Below are 25,906 nucleotides of genomic sequence, written 5' to 3'. Positions count from 1 at the left end.
GGGAAACAAGGCGTATCATACAACTGAAATAAAAAGGATAATGAGCAAGCAAAGACAATGACCATCCAAATGGATGATACTTATGCTTACCACTTTTCTACGACTAACAATTAAAAGCTTCTGAAACACAACCTTTATATTGTGCATGCCCTGCATAAGGTGTTTGTATGATGGGAGCTTGCTGGGCAAACTTTACACTTCTGTCTGCAGCCCTTGTGTTAACTTGTTTTTGTACTTTATTGCAGTCTTTAACCTCAAATATTTCTCTCTATTTTATATATATATACATACACACACACACACACACACAAAATGGACCAGGAAAAAAAAAAACACAACACTCCGTGAATTAGTGGGCAGGAAAAATGGTTTTGGTTTTCATAATCAAAATTGGCTCTCTGCAAAGTAAAGGTTTAGGATTACACCCAAGTTTACAAGTACATGCAGTACACTTTAAGTCCTATGGTTCAGCGACTGCTATTTCCTATGTGTAGGTTATCTTGTATAACAAAGTCAAAATGAACTTTAAAGAAGGGGGTGGGCATATGAAGAGCTGGCATTTTGTTGCATCCCCTGCTACACAGCAAGCAAGCATGCACAAATAATGTTTAAAAAAAAAAAACTTACCAAGTGTTGGCTGTTTCTCACTGTCTTTTCCCAGCATGTAAAGCATGGGAAGAGAGCGAGAACCAATCAGTAGCCATTCAGCTATCCACGTCACGTACGTGACTGCGGACATGGTAGTTCGATCCCCTTCCACTTTACTGTGGTTACAAACCACATAGACTTCTGGGCATCAACACTGATGCCTTCTCTTCTTAATTTGGACTGCTTTTACAGCAGTCCAGATTTACAGAAACTAGTTTGTTTTTTTTTTTAAACCCGGAACTCACTGAGCATGCGCAGTTTGAGTTCCAGGACTTTAACGGTGAGTCATTCGGACTCGCAGCTAAGCATTCAGCCCTGTATACAATAGTATACTAATAATAATTTATTTTTTTAAAATGTTGTTCCTTCTTTTCACAGCTGGGGGGGGGGGCTGCAGCCCTGCAGTCCTATGGCATGAGGCCACCACTGTTAGGGTGTTTCCTGAGTCCTAAGTTGGGTCTAGCTTTGTTGGTATTGAGTTAATTAATAAGCCCTACTTGTTAAGCCAAATTGTGAGGTTAGAAGGGTTGTGCTCATGTTACTATTTGATAAATGAGTAAGAGTAAAGTGCATAGATCTCGGCAGTACTATTGTTGTCAGAACAGAAAACTGTTTTGATGTTTGGAGGTACCATTGGAATGATGGGTTTGACAATGGTGGGAAGAGTAGCGTAGCTAAAGGTAAAGCCTTGGGAACCTCCCCTAGCAAAAGAATAAGGAAGAGACGTGTGTTGAGGGAAGTTGACAGACCAGTAAAATGCTTCAAAGCTAAAGCAAGCCTGTAGTATAGAAGGGGAGGATTCCATAATTTGGTAATTAACAACATTGACAATCTTAGTGAAATGTCATCAAAGAAAGTCCTGAGAGTAGCCATGATAAATTTTACTTTCTGTAATTTGTGCTGGTATCTGGAGGGTATGCCATCTTTTTTTTATTTTTGAAAGCATTCATGGGTGGAGTATTAATCAGTTTTCATTGATTTTTGAAGGGCAATGAAGGTAGAAGTTGGGAAGTAAACAGCAGTAGAATGGACATGTGATGGCATGTTCCAGATACTGGAGGAGGTGGTTGGGGGAATTTGTAGTAAAATATCAAACCACATGTGGCGGGGCTTGAAATCTAGCAAAATATGTATCAAAAACTTGCAACATTGCAAAATAAAGCCATTGATTATAGTAACATGGCAAATTGCTATGCAACATTGTTTTTACAGGGGAGCTCGGCCCCCTTCACTCCCCATGAGAGAACTCTACCGCAGCTATGCTAATCCTTAAATATAGTACTCCCAATGTCGCATAAGTTCAAAGAAAACAAATTATCTTACTTTTCCCATTACTCTTAATAGCCTAACCTAAGAGACAGCATTCAGTTCAACCATTAATATTTGCACCGTTGTTAGTGTAACTCGTAACATTTGCCTAAAGATGCACAACAATTTAAGTGTTAAGTATATGGGGAATAACAAGCTGTACTCTCCAGTTTTGGGAAATAGATTTCCGAATGAAGAGGTTTTGGAATTAGATCTTTACATTGCTTAAATGAACCAATGTGAGAGTCTGTCAGATCATCAATGACTGGTGGGGAAAGTTGACCATTGTATTTATATATTTATATATTATGCAGGACAGATAGAACTGATTAGTAATAGCATAATTATGATAAACACTACATTACTTAATATTTCTCCATGGGTAATATTTAACTTGTAATTTGCATGAGAAAAATATTAAACATCAGGGAATTACATATGTGTTCATCTGCATCTGGGGTGAATGTTTTTTTGTATAACATTCTAGAAAATGCTAAATGTAGCAGATGGCTTTAAAGTAGCTGATTCTCCTTTAGAAGAGGCATAGGTATGAAGCATGTTCTTCGCCTTTGTTTCTTCACAAGGAATGAACCATTTGTGTACCAGCATTGCGGGAAGGGAATTTAGGAGTGGGGAGATTTGGACAAGTAGAGAACAGTGGCAAGTAAAAAAGTGCAAAATGCACTTAAGATTATTGAGGAGTGGTAAAGAGGGCCCAGATGGTTTATCAACATGTGTATTTGAAGAGCTGTCAGAAATGTTTGGAAGACCTTTGTCAAGGTTTTATAGCCATATCTTGGTCTCCAGAGTAGTAACAAAAGACTGGTGAGTAGTCATAGTGAAACTTTTGCAAGATGCATATGGAGGGGGAAGCAAAGGCATAAATAACAAGGATTTGGGGAATTGTGCATCATATTTCAGAACATAGCCTCACTCACCATCCCAAGTGTAGCAACCCCTTCATCCCAGGCAATGCATGTTTCTGGCAGCATACTTTTTTAGTACTGAAAGAAACTCCTAAATGACAAACTTAAGAAATAAAAGCATGGTAGTTATATTAGAGATTTAAAAAAAAAATCTAGTGCATTTATTTATACAAAATAAATACATTATTGCCCAAAAATACATGGAACATGTTTGACAACTTCTGTAGGTGGTTGGTTACATGAAAAAGCTTGGCAGTTACAGATAAGATGAAAAAAGAGTTCAGCAGGATAATCTCTTAAAATTCCTCTATGCCAAAAACCTGCCTGTTGGACAACATTGTAGTTTTATACAGTGAAGATCTTAGTCAAATTTCAGACTTTTCTTTTGATTTGATGACCGTGGAAGCAAACAAGTGAAATAGGTAAGGCCTCCTGAATGTTGGACTTTATTAAAGCTTTTTGTACATAAAGGCTTATTGGAAAACTAAGGAGTAGGGAGAAGGGATTTAGATTAGTGAAGTGTATAGAAAATGTTATTGTCATTAAGTAATGGACATTTATTATTGAGGTGTTACATAATGCAAACACATTAACTGCTGAGATAACACAGGGCTTGGTGTAGTGTATTTAGATATTTTTTTTATTTCATCACGGATTATTCTTGTGAGGCCCATGTAGTGAAGACTGATAAAGCAAACAAGCCTCAGTGAAGATATCTTTGTTATCCCCCAAGGTCTGGTAACTCAGCAGTAGGTAAACTATTTGGTGAAGGGTGGATATGTACAAAACTATAGTCCTCAGCATGGGTGTGTGGGAGGCTTTACTTGCATATAAAACATTTTGAGTTTGAAGATCTTAATGAAGTTATCCACATTAGTTTATCTATATTGGATATGATACAGAGAGTGAAAAAGAAGACCTGTGTCTATTTAGTCTTTCTAATCAAATTTGAGACTATTTTGTGATTTACCCTCAAAACATCAAAAACAGAACATCAGAAAAACTCTTAACTTGAACCACATTCAAAGTGAAAAAAAAAAGAAACTATAAAAGTGTTTTTGCAAGGTGCATGCACCCCCCTGTACTCTCCATACCCCTGCTGCTTATGTACATCAACTGTGAGATCACTGCGTCATAGCGAAAGGAGAACTCCCTCAAATTTTGCAATTTCAGTCTTAAGACACAAAACCCAATTGTCTCATATTTGTGATCACACGAGTGCCAGTCACTTCTGTGCCAAAAGCTTACACACAAGTGCCAATCACTTCTGTGCCAAAAGCCTAACATCCATTTATTAATGTCACCAATCTTCATTCTGCAATCGTGGATTAGGATGAAGGATGCTAGGAGCTAGTAAAGTGAACACTGCGGACACATGGCTAGAATTTAACATGAAGAAGTAAACAAACTGCATTTCATAGGGAGCAAGGTGTCCTTGAGCAATACTAGACAGTGAATGTAAAGAACATTGTAGAATGAAAAGGCCAAGGAGTATTCATCACCCCTTAAATGTGTTGTGCAGTGCAGCATTAAGAAAGCTATGGTGAAAGTCAGTAGGTTATGAGGTTGTGTTGCAATGGATTATGATTCGTAAGAAATGTCTGTAATTTTATCATTATATAAGATGCTCTTAAAATCATATTTCCAAAATCATGTACAATGCTAGAGGACTTGCACAGAAATGGACGTCAAGCTAGAAGAGACTGTACAATAAAAAGACACTAAGGTGTTCCATGGTGGTAGGAGTATAAAGAAACTGGCTAAATATATTGAGCATGTACAGTTAGGGAGGAAAGAGAGGATGAAATAGATTTGATAATGATTTCATCATTCTTTTAGAGGACAGATAACTTGTGGAATTAAAACTTTTTTGTTTGCTCCCCTAGGACTTTGCCCTTTTCAACTACTTGTATCCTGTTGGCCCATTTGCTCAGAGTATAGTAGCCAAGCATTTGTGGGCTAGGTGAGAACTCTACAGCCCATTCTTTCCTGGCCTGGAATCCCAGTCAACTCTTCATTTTCTGCTGAGAGTCAGGCAGCAGGGTGCAGGTCAGCATGTCTCGCCTTGGAGGTGCCAGGGTGAGAGGGTGTCTTAAGCTGCATCAATTCAGTAGTGAGAAAATTATCTCTGCTCCAGTTTGTACTTCAGTGCTTTTATATTCTGCTTAACATTTACCTGCTTAAAGTAGCATTCTGTGCCTGCCCCATCCCCAACTAACACATTAAGCTAAAGCTTCTGAAGGAGCTCCAATATTGGCTTTATTTGATTGGATGCCCCTCTAGCTAGCCTGCTAGTTCACTGAAGAAATTTTTTCCTAACCATTCCATCCTTTTGCTGTAGTGGTTTTATAAGGCCGTATGTCTGGACTCCACTCTTTGTGGTAATCTGATTTTCAGAGTTCCACCCTCCCCTTTTTCATTGCTATTGTCTTTTGTGTATTGTGTACTCTTCTCAATGATTATTTTCTATAGAATTATAATATTGAGTGCCCTTACAGGAAACCAGTATTGCTGTTGAGTAAACCTCCTTTACTAAATATTGCCTCCTGCTCATTTTCCCAGAGCTCAGCAAAGCTTGGAGTCAAGTGTTTTACTTCTGTCCAGAAGGGAAAATTATGTACCTTTGATTGATAAATCACACTTGGTTAAGTTATTTTGAATGATTGCTACAGTTTGTTGCTTTTATGTGTACATTTCACTGTATTTTTTGCTAAAAAAACTGCTCTTCTACTAACTGTTACTGCTGTAAGACTTCCTTGAAATCGCCTTAAGGAAGGGATTTTTAACTAGCTGTTTAACTGGTTTGTGGTAGCATTTCACTTATCTGTCTCTTCTACTTTGTTTTTACATTAGGAGCACTGGGTTATTCATCTTTTGGCAGGAGGTGTTTATCAGGTCTGTCTGAGTTTGAAAAGACACAGAAGGATTTGTATTGCAGTCATTTTATTGGCTAGAGTGTTTGTTAGTTTTCTTTTTTTTATGTGCTGCTATAAATTTTGCACTTGTGTTTGGGTTAGTAGTACCCCGTACAGTAGCAAACACCTAGAAAGCAGATTTTCCCTATTCATCGTCCGTAAAACTGTACCCTGTAAAGCAGCAATATAGAGCAAATACCTTGTGCGCCAACAAGCTTAGCAAGGCTAGTTGGGCATTGCATGGCAATACCTACAGATTTAGTAGAATTCAGTATTGTGTAAACATCAGTTAGTAGAATTTAGTACTGTTTAGCATAATCTGCCCCAGTAAAGCACCCTTATTAGTCTACACCAATATAGCAACCTCAATAACCTTGTAACACCAATATACCACCCTCTTGTAGCTCACCAATTAAAGGACTTGATAGCATGGATATGCAATTTCCTAACTTTTCAGTAGCCAGTTTGGTGTATATGGGCATCTTGAGGCAATGTAGCAATTGTCTCATGTTTACCAACAACCACTTAATCCTTAAAGAAGAAGAGACAGTATGCGAGAGGTGTACTTACACAGTGACATTAGAGACTAAACTCTCCCATACAAGTACACATCAGGTTGTAGAAACCATGTACACAACACCAACCTCACATAGCACACAACACTCATATAGACTGGTATGCCGAGGCACTTAAAAGCAATCTTCCTAAACAACAAAAATCACCTAGACCACCCATTGTCAAAGCTATGCCTCAGAAAGCCCAAAGGCTCTTATTTATTTACTTTTTTTACACTAACACATAATACTGCACACATTGTCACTCTCAGTGGAGTCCCAAGCACTACGATCCTAAGGCAAGCAAACACACTTCCCAGGACTCTCGTCTTAGGGGACTCCATTGTAAGATATACTGATGTCCCTCTCACCAAGCTGAACAAGGAGGATAACTGTTTTGCTTATCTGGATCCGGGATCTGCCATGCTCGCACTCAAGTCATCATGCCACATATACCAGTATAATGCCATCTTAGCCATGCAGTTGTAAATAACTGGAGATGTACCTCCCTGGACTATATGAAGAGAGACATTATGGAGCTTTCAGACTGTGTGTCCCAGGCTGGTATAAGCTTATCATTGAGCAGCATATTACCATCACTGAGGATGATTCCACAATATGAGCAAAAAATGATTGATTTCCACAACTGGCTGTCTTTCTGCTGCCATTGTAAGGGGATACAATATTTTTTCAGTTTTGGAGGACATGGTTAACAGACCATGTTGCTTTGCTAAGGATGGTCTGCACCTTTCCCCTCTAGACTTTTAAATACTGACTAAAACTTTATCCACCCCATAGTGCCATTTTTAGGCAATGCCAAATAAACCTACCGACGTAGCAAAATCAACTCTACTGAACATCATGGTGTTACTGTTCAATGCCAGGAGCCTAAATAAAAAAAATACAGTCCCTCCAAACCTTTCCCACATTTGAGAGTATACACATCTGTGCAGTTACCGAGAACTGGTTTAAAGCAGCATAGAGTTTCCTGGCATTACAGGGTTTCAGTGCCTTCCACACTTTTTTCAACCAGTAGCTGCACAAACAAGGGCTAAAGGTGGAGGTGTATCGGTATACATCAATCACAAGGATACCTCTAGCATGGTCAAACAGGATGATGTGGTGGAGTTTCTCCACATGCAGACCACCATAGACTAAATCCCGTACCATATCCTACCCAACTGTAGATCACCCTCCATGTCCCAAAAAGCTCACAAATGCATACTTTAACCTAGTGAATATACTTCCCATCCAGCCTAACACCCTACTCATGGGAGATTTTAATTACCCCTCTTTAGACCGGGGATCCTTCACAGCCTTAAATGTACAGACATAGAGATTCCTGGATGGTAAATACAAGCACCCTTGCCCAAATAGTGAATACATCCTCTAGAGGCTCCAACATACTGGACCTTGTGCTCACAAATATAGGAGAATGCTGCATCATCCCCAGTTTCTCGTTCTCCCTGGTAAGGTCCGACCATAAATCTGTCTCCTTTGAAATCAAAATCAAATGCATAACTGCATTAAAACCATAACAGGAAAATTACCTTTTATTAAATTATAAAATTCAATGCCCCTCCATACCCAGAGAGCACAGCAGCCTATGCTGAATTGCTCTCAGAAACTCGGTACAGCCATGTCAGTGACTGCATAGAGGCTGCTGTGTTGCTACCAGCAGTAAGCATAGGGCTAACCCCAGAGACAGTTGCACTGGTGGTATCCCAAATTAAACAGGATATACCACAAAAGGAAAAAAATCATGGCAAAAATCAGGAAGGGTAATTCCCATCAAGATAAAAACTCTCTGATCAAACTAAAGAGGCATGTAAGAGGGCTAATTAGGTAAAGCAAAGTCAACTTTGAAGTTAATATGGCCTCTCAGGTGAAAGATATCTGTAAGGCTTTCTTCACCTATGTCAAAAACCTAACAGGCAGCACACAATGATGTGGTGAACTGGTGGTTAATGCTGCCACATTCACAGAGCCTGGTGATATAGTGAACCTGTTAATGGACAAATTCAGTTCAACTTTATCCCCGACCATCCCCCCAAAAATACAAACATTAACTCTCCAACTATAACTAGGAGCGTGTACTGACTGTGCTTACTATAGCCAAAAACACCCCAATAACATCGTAGGATGCCCCCTGAACAGTCTGAAATATGACTTATCAGGACTACTACAATCATCATATAACTATAGTTTTAAAATAGGCTTTGTGCCATGTGAATGGAGAACTGCGACATTCATTCCCCTTCATAAGGGAGGAACTTCAACAGATCCTGGAAACTACAAACCCATTAGTCTGACTAGTCTTATTTGCAAAGTCATGGAAAGAATTATGCAGATTATCAACAAGGACATAGAAGACCTCCAGACACCGGCTCCATCACAATTTAGCTTTGTCAAAGGAAGGTTGTGCTTTACTGAATGTGGGGGGCATCTTTGAAAAGGTCACTGATTCAATGTATGAGGGGAAAATGGTGCATACTGTCTACCTTGGTCTGGCTAAAGCATTTGATACAGTACCCCCTCCTTGGGTATTGTCAACAACCTTACAAAACTAGGTGTAAACCCCTTTATAACATGATGGGATAGCTACCTGTCTCACTGATGGGACCCAGGAGGTTAGAATTAGTGAAGTCACCTCCACAAGGAGGCCATTCACCAATGAAGTCTCCCAGGGGTCTGTGCTAGGTCCACTCCTTTTGGTATCTACTTCTCAGATGTCAAAGCCAATGTCAGATTCCTCTGGCTAACCAGCTTTCCAGATGATTGCAAACTGGGAGCAGTCATTGAATCCCCCCAGAATGAGAACACCCTTCAGGAAGGTCTAACACAGGTAAATGCTTTGTGCCAAATAGCTTAAAAGTCAATACCAAGAAATGCATTATAGTATATTTTGGGAAGTCAGCCAGCCCCCCGCATAAGTACATCATTGATAAAACACCTCTAAAAGTGGATTCAGTCATCAGGGATCTGGGAACATCTATAGATAGTAACCTAGTCTTTGACTAAAGTATTCAAGGTAATAAGAAAGTCCTTCTATGTTGCTCAAACTGTAAACAAGGACAAAGTATCTAGGTCCAGAGAGGCCATCATACCACTGTAGTCTGCCCTCATCAGACCCATCATAGAGTATAATAACCCTTTTGTTTGTACCTAACCAGACACATGCAACAGCTGGAGCGTCCACAAAGGTTTATTGCAAAAAGAATAGAGGGAGTGAACACAATGTTCCATGCTGAGCACCTCAAAGCCCTGTCTCTTAACTTAATGTCATACAGACTTCTGACAGGTGATCTTTGCTTGGCATACAAGGCATACCTGGATTCTGTTCTGATGAACCTTTTGCACATTCACAAAACAAACAGCATCAAAGCTACTAGATTAAAAGATCTAAATTTTGCTTGCAACATAAACAAGACATTTTGTAGAGACAGATATGTTTCTCAGAGAATTCCCATTCTATGGAATAGGCTCCCCATCTTTTTGAAGCAGAGTTTTTCCATGTTTCTATTTAAGTGCAATTTGGACCAATGGATGGGTAATCAGAAAATCAACCCTGATCTGGCACCTAATCTGCAAGGCCATGGAATGGATTATTATGGACCTCATTAACAAGGACATTGGCAACCTCCAGATACTTGATCCCACACAGTTTGGTTTAGTCAAGATGAGGTCATGCCTGTTAAATTTTTACTACTTTGAGACCGTCACCAAGGCCATAGACGAGGGGAAGATGGTGCACACCGCCTGCCTTGACCTGGCCAAAGCCTTCGATACTATTCCCCACTCAAGTATAATAGATAAACTCTCTCAACTAGGCATCAATCCATATTTTACCAGATGGGTAGCAAACTAGCTCACTGATAAGAACCCACCTGGTCAAAATAGGGAAAGCCACCTCAAGCAGAACGCCAAGTATTAGAAAATGATACCTAGTCAAGTGGAAAAAGTTTTCCCTGTGGGGCCAAAGGAGGAACTTGCACCTTATAGAAGAGGAATATGTCCATGGTCCTGAAATCTCTGAGCTTTTCAGCAGTGGCCTAGCCTACATTTCTATAAAAAGTGTTCCTATCAGCCATTTCATCCGGCATGCCTTTAGGGTCCCCCTCAAGCATCCAGACTTCTAGGTTAACCTTTTGTAAAAGGCATCTTACACTTCAGACTTTCCAGGTAAACCCTGTCTCCAACTTAGGACTTGAGTTTCATGCTGGAAAAATTGGCCCTAGCACCCTTTGAACTGGCTGCATTTGAGGAGCCCAAATTCTTGTAGAAAGCTGCCTTTCTGTTTGCAATTACATCAGCTAGAAGAGTGTTTGAATTCCAAGAACTAATATGTAAAGGACCTTCATTTTCCATGGGGTCAGGGTTTCTCTGTGCAGTAATTTTTCTGTTATGCCCCTATATGTAGAAATGTCATTAAATCAAACAGTCCAAATGCCAATGTTTTTCCCTTCACTTCAAAACAAGGGAGCAAAGATTTTCATATTCTCTTGATATCCAAGGCAACTGAAATATTATCTGGATAGGACAAAGGATTTTAAGAAATCAGAACTGTTCTTTTTCTGGCATTTTCTCAGCAGAAGAAAGGGTTACCTATTTCTAGGCAGACCATTTCAAAATGGATAGCATATTACATTTACTTTTACTGTAAACTGCATGAAAAACAAGTGTAGGAAAGGATCAGGTCCCTTTCTTCCAGGGCCACAGCTACTACCACTGCTTTTCTGGAAGCATCTACTTGGTCATTATTTTTTACATTATCAAAACACTACATACTGTATCTCATCTCCAGAGCTAGATCAGGTTTTGCCTTTGTCGTACTACAGGGCATGTTACCTTCCTACTGCATGGCTATACTAACCAACCCATCTGCAAAGAGAATACAGCCCCGATAATGTTCCCCGAAGTAATGACTGCAACAGTAAGCCACACAGTGAGCATAGTATAGGTGTGTATTCAACTGACCATGCTTGCAGTAATTTTGAGTGTAATCACTGTTGCAGTCCAGTTTCCTTCCTGAATTCCATCTAATCATAGAATATTGTGACCCAGGGTAGGGACGCATCCTAGTCCGCCTGTCCCATCTGACTTTATCTAAACTTCTGTTGTATCGCTATCCTCTTTTTGTTTAGGATTCACAGGAGAGTAAGGTTCTCACCAAGGACATTGACAGATCCGTGGGATTTTACATGGGTTGCACTGAGTCATGGTGGTGCATTTTCACCCAGTGGGAGCAAGAAAGAACTAAAAATGTCTGCACGTATGCCACCTTTAATATCAAACTCATGGAGACACCCAAGGCACTGCTGATGTCAACATGGAGATTAAGGAAGGGTGTACAGCTCTGAAAAGTTTGGTCAGATATCTGTTCTTAGCCTCAGGCAGAGTTCCTCAAAGTTATAACAGCAAAGTGACCATACTCGAGTATCTACAAATTTTGGTAAGTTGACTACACAGCCATACTTTCTATATCCCAAAGGACCTCATTCCTGAGGTGAAGTCCATAGTCCATCACTTTTATTTGTTCCTGTAAGGATAAAAGCTAGTTGGCAGATTTCAGAGAGTGGCATATACTATAAGGCTGTTTTTTGTTATTTGCTCTACTTGCAGTTCCACTCCCCAATTGATATGTAGAGGTATCAGTGTAAAAAATGTGCACATTTTGATATGTGCATCCCCACTTGAGGCATCTGACTTTAGATCTGATGTTATCCTAGTCACCATTTGTCACATATGGGTCTAGGATATGACATCAGATCCAAGCCAGCACACTTAGACAACAATAAGCTGCATATATATATGTATATATATATATATATATATATATATGTGTGTGTATATATATATATATATATATATATATATATATATATATATATATATGTGTGTGTGTGTGTGTGTATATATATATATATATATATATATATATATATATATATATATATATATATATGTATGGGATCTGGACACATGCTCAACTAGCATATGTCCGAATCAAAAAACATCAAACACACATGCACGAAAGCGCTTAACATCGACAAGCGCTTCCGTGTATGTGTGCCTGTTTCGTAGATCAGACTATAGTGCGGGTAAGGGAAAATTCCCTTTTCCCCACTGTAGTGTGATCTCGGAGTGAGAATAATAAAGTGGAGAGTGCAGGGGGGTGAGTCGCCCTGCAGAAACGTAGATTTTTTTTTTGAACTACACATACACTTTAGCGCTTTTCGATGTTAAGCGCTTTTGTGTATGTGTTTTCGATGTTTTGTGATTCGGACATATGCTAGTAGAGCATGTGTCCATATATGTATATATATATCTATATATATATATATATATATATATATATATATATATATATATATATATATATATATAATGTCAGATGCAGATTGCTCAGCCCCTCGGGTTATTCAATCATTTTGTGTTTCTTTTTGGGATTGTTCTTAATATTTTCATATATTTCATTTCCTAAAGTTCCTCTATAGTTTCTTGTCTAGTCCCAAACCCTTTCTCCCCTCCTGTTGGTTCATTTAGTATTTCTGGCGCTTTTTTCCTGTTTACCTACTGTGGTAGTAATTCCTTTCTGGGAGTAGTTGCTCTTCTGTTGTGTTTCTTTTTTTGACTACCGTTAACTTTTGGGATTCAGTTAGTGTCTTGCTTGAGATAGGATGGACTTCGGTGTTTAGATTTTTGGCATGTTTGTGGTACTGTCCTTCATTTTTTTTTCTGGTATTGGTTTCCTGGACTTTTCTCCATGTCGGAGAAACCTTTAGGTTTCAAGAGGTGCTCCTTATGTGGGTGTAAGATCCCTGTCTCTGACTCACACAAGGAGTGCCTCCACTGTCTCTGTGCTGGCCATCTGGAGGTTGAATGCAGCATTTGTGCCGCATTCAACCCCAGATCCCTGGTCAACCACCAGAGTAAGTTGTTGCTAAAAAGCTTGATTAAGTGGGGGGGGTCCACTGGCCAAATAATCATTGGCCAAGTCAGGCCTCTCTGGCTATAAAAGAAAGGTTTCCCCTTCTTCCTCAAGGACAGTTCCTTCTAAACAAGCTAGGCTGCCAGATCCCAGTTCCCCAGATCTGACATCAGCCTTTGCGGTGTCTGATCCAAGAGCTTTTAGAAAGTTAACTCCCAGATCCAAGGCCTCCGGTTCCAAGTCTTCAGATCCAAGACTTCTGGTCTGAAGCCTTCAGGTCCGAGCCATTCCACACTTGTCATGGACCTGACCCTGTCAGATCCGAAGGAATCGAGATCTCCTTCCTCAGATCCTCATGTTTCCTTGGACCCGACTCAATCTGATCCAAGACCCATGTGGGATCCTGTTGTTGTAGAGGGTTTTCCTCTGGTCCCTTCAGGAGGGGATCATTTGTTTACCTCTCCTTGCAGGGCCCGTTCTCCAAATCGGAGAAGATCCTTGGCGTCCCTACACAGATTTCCAGCTAGGTCCTCCATTTCTTCCCAACCCTCCAGGAGCATCCTACCTTCAGACATTGACAGGATGATGGGGTCCTTTTTAAAGGGTTAAATTGAGTTTGGGGTTTTGGCTTCCCCAGCCCACAGGCTCCCTGTATACCCTGTCCTCGTCCGACCTCACACGGATTGGACTCAGGGGAACCGGTGTACTGAGTAGAGGAGATCAGGGTTTCTGGGACTCACTTTGTCCCTCCTCTATCAGGGTCTGTGGACGGTTCTGTTACCATTCCCCCGGGACAGATGGGGCCTCTGGTCTGGGTTGTTGCCCCGGAGTCCATGGGGGCTGGTTCAGGTCTAGGCTTTTTAGACCGTTCTCTGATCCTCGGTGCTTTGGTGCTTGATAGCTCCAGACCTGCACTGTCTGAAGGGCTGGGGTTCTGGCGGGGTCCTGCTTCCTCCCCTGTTGTCGTGTTACCACCGAGGGAGAGGGCCTCGTCCAGTCCCTCCATGTTCCAGGTAGTGGAAAGATCCCGCTCTACTGCCAGAGTAACGCCTCTGACTCACCATGCTCCATCCCAGCCCCAGAATTTGAGAAGACCGCTTCATCCTCTTCCCGGTCAACCCACCCAGTCTAGCCTCCAAAGGGGAGTTCCCCCATAGGGGCCCCTTCCTCTTCCAAGTCTTCCCCTGAGCCTCCCACAGCAGAAGTGCTTCAGAAAAGGACATGTAAGAGGAGACATCTGGACTCCCCTATAGAGTCTATCACAGAGGACATGGATGTCGATGAAGGGTACAGGTCCCCAGTGTCACTGCCCCATGACCTTTCCTTTGGAGACATACTGGAGATTCTTAAAGCCATGGGCGGTTGGTCTGCCCAGCCCCCATCCTCTGAGGAAACCATGTTCCTGGATGCTTTTGGTACCATCTACCTCTTGGGTGTCCTCCCCCCGTTGACCCTTTAATCAACTTTATTGCCAGCAGGACCTGGAAGGAACCTGATACAGTGGAGCCAGTACCCAAAAGAGCAGATAAAAGCCCACCATTGGACTAAAGCCTTCTGTTCCAAGGCGGTTCCAGTTGGTGCAACCATGGTGGCTGCTGCCACCAAGAAAGAGTTGGCAGAGCAGAGTTCATCTGTTCATCCTCCCAACCGTGAATCGAGAGTATTGGACAGATTTGGAAAAAGGGTGTCCACATCAGCTTCTTTCAGCCTGTGAGCTCTGAACTGTCTGACCCATTTTACTCATCTCCAGAGGGACTTGATAAAGGAGTTTTCAACTTCCCTGTCAGAGTCCATGACTGCGGAGGACTTCTGTTTCTCCCAAGCTGGCCACTGTTAGGTCAATTGCTAATTTGTCCATGAGGTTAATATCCACTCCAGCAGAGGGTTCTTCATGGGCAGCAGGTACAGGCATTGCCATCAAATGTCATGCCTGGCAGCATTTATATGGATTTGCTGAGGCCTTTAAAGCATCGTTCACCAATGCCCCCTTCAGTGGTTCCACTCTTTGGACCCACTGTTAAGGAAACTTTGACCCACAGCGAGCAAGAGGGGAAGGCACTGTTAGCTGTAGGGATCAAATTATCTACCCCCAAAGGTCCTTTCCCAAGACCCAAAAGGAAAACAGGAAAATGTGGTTCCACAAGTTAGTCTTCCTTTCAGGAAGCTCAAGAGGATTCCTTCTCCAGGATACGGGGAGAGGTTTCAATGGCCGGTGCCACCCTAGAGGCAGAGGAGGCCTGCAAAACCAGGGTTCCAAGGAGCCATTCTCTGAGAAACCCTCCAACACCCCTGAGTTGTTGCCTGACTGTCCCTCCCTGGAAGCAGTCGGGCGGTCGATTGGCTTTGCACCCTTTAGCCTGGGAAGCATCACAAATGATCAATGGGTGCTAAGAATCATATCCAGGGACTAATACATTCCCTTTTCAGACCCCCCCACCAAGAATCAGAATACTCTGACATCTCACCCAGTCAGAGAGCATTAGCCCACCTAGAAGTCACCAACCTCATTCAAAATAGAGCCATCCAGAAGGTCCCCACTGGACGGATATGATCCGGAACTTACTCCCGCTTCTTTTTGGTGCCCAAGAAAACAGGGTACCTGTGTCCCATTCTGGACCTTAAATTAGTTAAACCTGTCAATCAAGAAATCAAAGTTTCGGATGGTCATTGTTCAGTCCATTGTGCTCCTTCTGCACAAGAATGACTAGTTGTGCTCTGTAGATCTCCAGGATGCATACTGTCATAGACAAGCAGTCCAGGAGATTCCTCCGCTTTCGGGCCAATCACTTCCAATTCAGAGCCCTGACCTTTGACTCACCACAGCCCCCCTGGTGTTCACCAAATGAATGGCAGTCGTGGCAGCTCATCTCAGGCTGCAGGGATTCCAGGTGTTTCTCTACCTCGATGATTGGCTCCTTACAGCCCCCACAAATCATCAACTGATGGAGAACACATACTACCTTCTTCTGGCCAAATCTTCATTAACCCTGTCTCAACTGGAATTTATAGGCACACAAATGGACACTACCTTGGAGACTGTAGCTCTTCCTCTGCGAAGCGTGCTTCTTATCCAGTCTCTCATTCAGGCTCTTCTGGAGCAAACTCGTTCTCCAGTATCACTCATTCTCAGGGCTTTGAGTTCCATGGCAGCTGCAATTTATCTGGACCCACTGGCCAGATACTACATGAAGTACTACAGTCGACCCTAGTGGCCCAGTGGTCCACTCTTTCACATCCCTTGTCAGTCCCCATTCGTCTTACTCCAATTTGTCAGTGACACCTATCGTGGTGGATGCATTCCCCTGATGACCTAGTGGGCATGCCATTTTCTCCACTCATTCGGACATCCACGGTGACCACAGATGCTTCCCTCCTAGGGTGTGGGGGGCACTTTCAGGAAAAGACTGTCCAAGGGACATGGTCCCATTCAGAGAACAAACTGCACATAAATGTTCCAGAGATGAGCAATCCTTCTATCGTTGCAAGCCTTTCAGGATTGCCTCCCTCTGGGGACGATAGTTCACACAGACAAACATGGCTGTTGTGTGGTACTTAAACAAGCAAGGTGTTCACACATTCTTATCTGCTTTGTTGCAAGGCTTTGAGAGTTTGGGAATGGGTGATGTCCTTGGGGTGCTTTCTCATTGGAACACACATTCCCAGAGCATCCAAAGTGCTGGCGGACAAGCTGAGCAGGGCTATTCTGACCCCTCACGAGTGGTTCCTAAATCCTTCAGTGGCGAAGCAGATCTTCCATCGGTAGGGCCAACTGATCTCAATCTGTTTGGTTCCCCTCGCATTCACAAATGCAACAGTTGCTTCGCTTTGATCCCCCCAGAGAGAGAGTCCCCCAGGGATGCCCTGACTCATGATTGGCCTCCGGGTCTTCTTTATACTTTTCCACCATTACCCCTAATTCTGAGAGTTCTTCAGAAAGCAAGATGCCTCGGGATGCAGTTTTGATCCTCATTGCCCGCTTTTGGCCTTGGCAGGTGTGGTTCCCTCTACTACGGTCGCATCTGAAGCACCCCCTTTGGGTGCTCGATCCGGTGCTGGATCTGACCTCCCATCCGTTTCTCCATCCACTTCCGATTCTGCAGGACCTCCGTCTGATAGCTTGGTTTGTCCACTTCCAGTGATTATTGCCAAGTCCAGGCTAGCGCCCCCCAGTGAGGGAAATTATCCTTGCTTCTCAGAAGTCTTCCACCGAGAGAGTTCACAGAAGTAAGTGGAAGAGATTCTCCATCTGGGCTAGAGGTCGGAATCTTGATCCATTTTCGGCTCCTATTCCTGACAGTCTCCTTTTCTTGGCTTCCCTTTTTAAGGAGGGTGCTAATTTTTCTACAATCAAAGTCCAATTAGCAAACATTTCTAATTTTCATCTCTGTAACGACCCTACCTTTTTTCTCGGCTTTGCAAAGCCTTCTTGAAAGGTGTGTTTTTGATGCACCCCCCAGTCGAAGACCCTTCTCCACTGTGGGATCATACTCTGGTGCTGCAATCTCTAACTAAACCCCCTTTTGAGCCTGCTACATCCTATGACTTTGTTTCTTTCTTGGAAGACTGCCTTTTTAGTGGCTATAACCTCAGCAGAGAGAGAGTATTAGAATTGCAGGCTCTGACCATTAAGCCTCCTTACTTAATATTTCACAAAGATAGAGTGGCTTTGAACCCCAACCCTTCCTTTATACCCAAAGTGGCCAATGAGGTAAATCTCAGTCCATCAATCCAATTTCCAGTGTTCTTCCCTAATTCTCTTAATAAAAGAGAATACATTTTACATACATTAGATGTTCATTGTCAGCTTTGTTTCTGTTTGCATAGAACTAAGCCCTTTCACCTCTCAGACCAATTATTTGTGGCCTTTTCAGTTAACAGGAAGGGCCAAGCTGTGTGAAAAATTACTATCTCCCGTTGGATTTCCCAATGCATTTCTTACATTTACTCCTCACGTGGTTCTCCTTTGCCTGGACCAATTAGGACTCATTCCATCAGTTCGGTGGCCACTTCAGCTGCCTTTTTTAGCCCATCAGTCTTTGGATGACATTTGTGCAGCGGCAACTTGGTCCTCTCCTCATACCTTCTTCTCTCCTTACAAACTTGATTTACTTTCTAGAGGAAGGGCTTCATTTGGCTCCACTGTTCTTCGGCATGTTCTTCCTTGAGGCCACCCAAGAATTTTGGGTAGCTGGGGACCCATGCGTGATGAATGGTGACTAGGATAACATCAGATTAGTAGTTATGTGCTCACCATAACTTGGTATCTGTGTTATTCGTAGTCACTATTCATCACGGTCCCACCCTCCAGCCCCCTTCCTGAGGGGTTGGCAGGATTTTGGTGGACCTTTTCTGGCGGTAGGTTTCTTCTGTTTGTCTTCTTTCTCCAGGGCAAAGTCAATCCGAGGGGTTAGAGAGCAGCAGCACATTATGGGAGGAGAAGAGCTTGAGCTAAGCTGTTATCTAAGTGTGCCGGCTCGGATCCGATGTCTTATCCTAGACCCATACATGATGAATGGTGACTACAGATAACACAGATACCAAGTTATGGTGAGTACATAACTATTATTTTCATGTTTGGCTGCTGCCCAGCTCCCTGGACTCCACCAGGGGATGACTTCCCAGCAGTGCAAAACCCAAACCATTCTCCTGAGAAAAGTTAGCTTTTGGCTGTTCATATTCTTACTTTTACCTGTATTTATACAGTAAGGGATGCTAAAGCCTTACTGTGCCAGTATTAAATATGGAGCATCTTGCTCTTTGATACCAAGTAACCCCAAACAAAACAGTTCTTTGGTTTGTTTTCCTGTGGTAAAAATAGCTTTCATCAGTAAGCAGGTTTTATTTAATTTACTTTAAAACTCTATCTTGTATTGTTAACCATTATTTCACAAGTAAATATATTGGCAGGAATTACAGCTGTGTCACTTGCCATTTTCAAGGGATGCTGTGACCAAATAGTTCAAAGTTCATACCATTTAGGTTTGATGTAGCCCATTAATGGAGCAAGACAAGAGGCTTATTCTGCATGGTTTTCTTTCTAGACCGCCTTATATAATAAACTGATTGGGACTCAATCCAGATGAATTACGTGCTACAAAGTACACCTAAAGGTAACTTAAACAGACAGTTGTAATAGCAGGCCTTATAGAGACTGCTGTAGAGCAGCTTACCATCCCTTCATTTTGTCTAGGTTCTAGGTAAAATATCACCCATCCTAATCTTTCCAGTATGTCTTAGGGCTTTTACAGTCCAGTTTCTAGCTGCATGCTAAGTTATCAAGGATATTCCTGTGTTGTTTTGTGTTATACATAAGTGTTGTGGTTTGTATGGTAATAGAATTTGATCTTTATGCCTCTGGCATACATCCTGTTCCTAAATATGTAACTGGGTGTGGGTGTTAAATATGACTTGTCTGCCTTCTGGCCTCAAAGTATTAATTATGTTATGTGGCTCTTTTCTTACATAATTTTGTTTTGGATTTTACAGCTGAGAAAGAAACTATTCCATATTTTGCAGCACATTTTGAAGAACAGTTGAAAATTTATAAAAAACAGGTGAGTACTTGTTTAAAAATTGTGAAAGAGGAAATATGCTAGATTGCTCTTGACGCAACATTTAAAATGTTAAGGTTTTGTCTACAGATTTGTTTTTGTAAGCAAGAAGTGCAAAAATGTTTATTTACCTTACTTATTTGCTATTCAGGCAAGGGAATTGGGTCTTCTCAGACCCTTTCTAGCCATGACCTGCACACATGTCAAAAGCTGAGTTTTATGAATCGTTAAATAATCATGTATGCATCCTCAATATGTTCAATTTTGTTTTTGCTTAAAAAAAAAAAATTCAGAGCCTCATCTGAAGCTAATAGTCTCTAACCAGAAAAAATGTGTGGGGTAAATACTTTGTCACCAAACCATTTATCTGAGGACTTTTTAAACTTGGCAGGTCACAGAGCTGCCCAATAAATAGGGGAGTGAATGCCACAGCCTTCCAGTCTTGCATTGAAAGCTGCGGTCAGTGATGCAAATTCACCACATAGAGAAGCTAAAAATATCAGGAGTTTCACTCCAAATCTTTTGAATATATTTAGAAAATTCACTTACAACTCAGAATTTGTATGTTATGAAAAAAAAATTATATTGGTCTAGATTGGAGTAGGTAAGCGGAAGGTACCTTGTAGTCCAGTCCAAGAAGTGGGCTTCCCACTTGTGAATGGAAGAAGAGGGGTACAGTTGGGAGAGCCAATCAAGGAGCAATTAAAGAAGACAAGGAATGGAATCCTCTCCCTAACAGGAAAAGTAAATGTAAATATCTTGACTTCACCGGTAACATTACATACGATAAGACCAGTCCCTCTCTTCTTGTCAGTATGTATGTTCATATGTTTATAGGCAAGTACTAGGCTAGCTGTCCTTGTGGGCCATTTTAAGGTTAGTCAATTTCTTCTCCAAAGGTGAGAACCAAACCTGCACTTTGTGTTTGCAAGAAAAAAAAACACCCTAATCATTATATCAACCCCCAACCCTAATAGTGTCACATTTTATACATTCAGTTATTGCTGTCTCGCACTCAATGCTGAGCACACATGAGGATTACTGTAGACAGGTAGCAACTGTGATTCAAGCCTGCAACTGTCAATCATATTACACACCAGAACCCGAACTGCCTTAGCTAATCCAAAAGCTCCACAAAAACAGATAGTTGCAACTTCAGATACAGTGCATTTTTCAGTCTAATATAGTTGTTTACATAGCAACTTAGTAATCATGAGAGATGATAAATTTTAAAAAAGGCAAAACAGTAATAGAAGAAAAAATTATTTAGAAGGCAGTGACACATTCCTAAAGTCCAAGCTATATTTACAAGGCAGTGACACATTCATAAAGTCCAAGCTGGGTAAACATTAACATATTCTATAATAGTTTGTAAGAAGGATGGAATTTATACATTCTTAAATTAGCTTAACTGATCAGATTCCCAGAGGTATAAGAAGGAGGTGGATTAATGTAGCAGTAGAGAAATTAGTATTTTGTGCAAATAACATAAGATGACAGGAAGGGGATTCTTCGTCTGGGTTAGAACATGGGCATAGCCAGTGAGTTGTAAGGTATAATTTGAGTTTCTTTTTGAATAGTGGAGTTGAAGAAAGAGATGCGAGTTCACAGGGAAGTAGGTTCCAGATTTTTCCCACAGTGTTAGAGAAAAGTGAATCCCCTGATTTATTGTTGGGTTTTTGTTTGGATACTAGTAGTTTATTTGCTGAACGTAGGTTTGTAAGATTTTTATACGGGGTGATTTCACTCGAGTATTGGTGTATTGCTAGGAAGATAAAGGGTCTTATGGGCAATAATAAGTTGGTGGAATTGAATTTGATTATGCAGCTCCAGCCAACTCACTTTTAGATTATGACAGTGGTGGGTTTTAAATGGGGAGCCAGTGGCAAATCTAGCAATGTTATTGTAGGAGGTTGCCAGTTTATTGAGGTTGCTTTTAGATAGATTAGTGTAAATAGGTGAGGCATAGAGGAGAGTTGAGATGAGGTGGGTGTGGGTAATAGTAGTTCTAGCTATGGGAGTAAGGAAGGGTTTAATCTTATAAAGGGAGCCTAGTTTTCTGTTAACTGATTTATTGTAGTGTTGATGTGAGTATCAAAGTTAAGGTTGTGGTCTATTATTACTCCTAAGAGTTTGATGGTAGTGTCAGGAGATATGACAGTGCCATTATTAGATTTGATAGTGAAGTCACTTGGGGTGGACTTTTGTGTGGGAGTGAAGAGCAATCATTTTGTTTTTTTTGGGGTTAAGGAGAAGGCAGCACTGTTTCAAAGACATTTTGGGTAAGGGACTGCAGTTCAGACGGACCAGTAGCGGAGCATATTAATGTGAAATCGCCTGCATATTGTATGCAGGTAGCTTAAGGGATGTTTATATTTAGATCATTGATAAAAATTGAGAATAGTAGAGGGCCCAATATAGAACATTGAGGTACACCAAGGGTGACAGGAAGGTGGTTAGATTATTATGCCAAAGCACTGCCTATTATCCAAGTAGGATTTGAATCACTGTAATGCCTATGTATCAAGTGAGAGGGACTTAAGTATATTCAAAAGTGATGGTTGACCATGTCAAAGGCTTTTGAGAGATCAGTAAAGGTTGCGGAGGAAAGAGTGTTACTGTTACAGTTTTTGTTAATGCGGTCAGAAAAGGATAAAGAGGGCAGTGGTGGTGCTGTGGAAAGGCCTAAAACCATGCTGACAGTTCGCTAATGGGCAATTTTGGAGAAGGTGATCTAACAGTTGACGGTGGATGCATTTTTCCATTATTTTAGCTAAGGGAGAGAGTAAGGCAATCGGACAAAAGTTTGAGAGTTCTGTTGAGTTACCGCCTTTGTGTAGGGGGATTATATGGGAGATTTTCCAAATAGATAGGATGGTTCTTTCTGTTATAGTTCTATTTATTAGGATAGAAATATGATAGGCTGTAACTTTAGCTGCTATTTGCAGGTATTTGGCTGGTAATAGGTCAGCTGAGGGGGTGGATGGTTTGAGTTTTTGAAGAAGGATGCAGATGTAGGAACAGGGTTGTAAATGAAATGAAGGCAGTAAGCTAGTTGAGGAGGAAGGCAGGATAAAGGATACTGGAGGTAATGAGTTAGCAAGTGATTGGATGGCTTCAGTAAAGAAGGTATTAAAGGCATCAGCAATTTGTTTGGGATTCTCCTGGGCTATCCCTGATGGGGTTGGTGTCTTGGAGTGACCTGGATGTAGGAGTCTATTGATACCTATCCAGAAGTTTTGTGGTTTATGCTGGTTAGTTTGTTGAAGTTGAAATTAGAAGTTTCTTTTATCTAAAAGTATTGATGTTTTAGTAGTATTTCTAAGCTGCTTAAATTTTATATGAGCAGCTGGGTTTTTAGTAGTATGCCAGTTGGCCCAAATTTTGTTTCTAAGTAGAATTTTCTGCCTAGTTTCTTTTGTTAGCCATGGAGCAATTTTAGTCCTGTTCCTGATAGTACAAGTAGGGGCATGGTAGTCCAAGATTTCTAAAAATTTGGGTTTGGTATTTCACTGCATCCTGTAGCTGGAGGTGTTTTAGGGGTGACCAATCACATGCACTAAGTTCATTTTGGAAGCTTTCAAGGTTAAAATGTTTATTGGTTCGAGTGGTTCTATATGTGGTTGGGTAGAGAATATTAGTCTTTTGTCTAATTATATACATTAGTGAGTGATCGCTAATGTCATCTGGAATGGTGCCTGCTTTATATGTTAGGGGATGAGTATTTGTTAAGATTCAATCTAAGGTGATTTCTTTATGGCTGGGTTTGTGGATTCTGGTAGGAGAGGTGATTGCTTGGGAGAAACCATGTAAGTTTATGTGGATAGTACGATTAACAGTAATACAGCTATTCCAGTCTATATTAAAGTCACCTAGCACTATAGTTTCTTGTGGGTAGTTTGTGGAAAGCCAGCTAAGGATATTTTCAAGGGTGGTGATGTTATTTCCAGGAGGAAGATAGGAGCATATAATGTAGATGGACTTACAGGTGTTAATCTGAAGCTTAGTGTTAAGGATTTCAGTATTAGTATCAGAAGGTGGTTGGACATCTAATGAAGTAAAAGAAAACAGTACCAGTACACCAATAAAGAATCTGCTCACAGCAAACAAAAGTCCAAAAGATAAAAAATGAGCTAATTCACCACGGCTGTAAAAATCCACTTTAATGCACACCAAGAAAGTAAGCGCTTTCACGGCCTCCCTGACCGCTTCCTCAGACTGAATGCAAACTTCACAATAGCACTTGCTTTTAAATACACACATAAGTGAGCATTAATTTAATTATTCAATTAATCTGTAAAAACAATTTGTACAAAACTTAGAATGTATATTTAAAAACATTTATAAATGTAAATATATATATATATATATATATATATATATATATATCAAACATCATTAGTGTCTAAGCGTCCTATCTTTTAATAGAGGTTTCAAAGAGACGGCTTCATTAATTCCCAGAAAAGTGTATGCATTAAGCTTAAAAATCCATCTCTGATCTGCCTTTTCTGTTTTGTTCTTGATGTCACTCCCTCTTATTCCTTCTTCCAAAATTTCTAGAACTGTGAATTTACAATAATGTGTTCTGCCTGCTGCTGCTGCTACATGTTTTGCCAAAGCATTTGTCTCTTTTTTTGTTCGAAATGTCCCTATAGTGTTCGTGTATGCATTCTTTAAGCATATGATTAGTTTTTCCAACATAGTAAACATTGCAGGCTATGCAGAATGCAAAGTATACTATGTTTTTAGTTCTGCAGTCTGCATAATGTTTAGCATGTAACTCAAAATGTAGGGTTGAATGTACAAAAGTAGTGCAAGAATGTACATATTTACACACTGAACAATTTCTGCACATATGTCTCTTTCCTTTGAGATCATTCTTTTTTTTTCTTACTACTATTATAGCAGAGCTGGCATTTTAAAGATCTCTTATTCTTAAAAACAAAGTGCAGTGCATTTTCTACAAAACCTTCCAAATCCTTAGCTGTCCTTAAAATGTTCCAGTTTCTAATACATACCTCACAAAAGTCACCAGTGTCACTGGTATATGTAATAGGAAATCTAAGCTTACTTCTGTTGTTGTAATAATTGTCCGGTCCATCCCCCCTCTCAGAGAAAGAACATGTTTTCTGCAGATATTATACTAGATAAAATAGATACATTGCATGAGCAGATATCTAGTTATGATAAGCGGCTGCAGAATGGTAAACTTAAATTGCAGAGAGATGTGAATGATTTCCAAACTGGGAGGGTCTTTTCATGGCCGAGGCTCGCTACAACCATTAGCGAACAGTCAACTGAATATTCGACTGTTCATCGATCGTGCGGAGGGAAATAGAAGAGGAAGCAAACACACAGTAAACAGTGATTGAGAAATTGTTTAATCCTGAAGGGACACAGACTACTATAAAGAAAATACAGCCAGTGGCTAGTAGTGCTAAGAGAAGAACCGTTGACTGTAACCCTACTACATCAGTAAACCACACAACACCAATGAGTTCTTTTTCAGAAGAACCGGGCCGACAGAAAGGGACTCAAATTATACCTTTTCAACTACAGGACCTGCTAACCATCAAGGAGAGGTCCAGGAGTCGAGGACAAAGGGGGAAAGTTCCCGAAAGACAATTTGTACCAGAGAAGCAACAGAGACTAATGAGAAGCAAAACCACAAAGGTTTGGTTTTAAATATTTCGAGTATACCTCTTACTGAAGCACAACTTTCCATATTAGGGAAAGGACTATCCTTTATCCCTGCACAAAAAACTGTTTTAGTAGATATATTACAGGAACTGAGGCTTTTTGCTAGAACTCTCACATTGAAGACTATTTTTAAAACTGACAGTGAAAGTCGTATTTTTTGTTAAACCTAGCACCTTTGTTCCTAAACAACACCCAATTGTTGAGGCATTTGTTTCTGTTTGTGAACATGAAATAAGACAAATATTTAATAATGGCACAGCACCTAATTATTTTAATATGAATAGAGATGAAAGTATTGCTTTAAGTGAATTAAAGATGTTGCAATCAGTAGAGATAAGACCACCCATAAAGGGGGAGGGGTAGTTATATTAGT

The 25,906-nt window shown here is 40.9% G+C and overlaps 1 protein-coding gene across 1 annotated transcript in view; it reads left to right on the top strand.

The window, feature by feature from the left end:
* Window positions 1–25,906, top strand: part of INPP5F (inositol polyphosphate-5-phosphatase F) — a 1,563,976-nt gene that overhangs the window by 715,969 nt on the left and 822,101 nt on the right. The window contains exon 7 of the mRNA XM_044056075.1: window positions 19,769–19,836. Coding sequence (XP_043912010.1) covers window positions 19,769–19,836 — 68 coding nt within the window. The remainder of the gene's footprint in view (window positions 1–19,768; window positions 19,837–25,906) is intronic.

The sequence above is a fragment of the Protopterus annectens genome, chromosome 14.part0 (genome assembly GCF_019279795.1).
Source record: "Protopterus annectens isolate FY-2018-M chromosome 14.part0, PAN1.0, whole genome shotgun sequence".
Lineage (NCBI taxonomy): Eukaryota > Metazoa > Chordata > Ceratodontiformes > Protopteridae > Protopterus > Protopterus annectens.
Note: the sequence above shows the minus strand (reverse complement) of the source record. Positions and strands in the feature narration are given on the sequence as shown.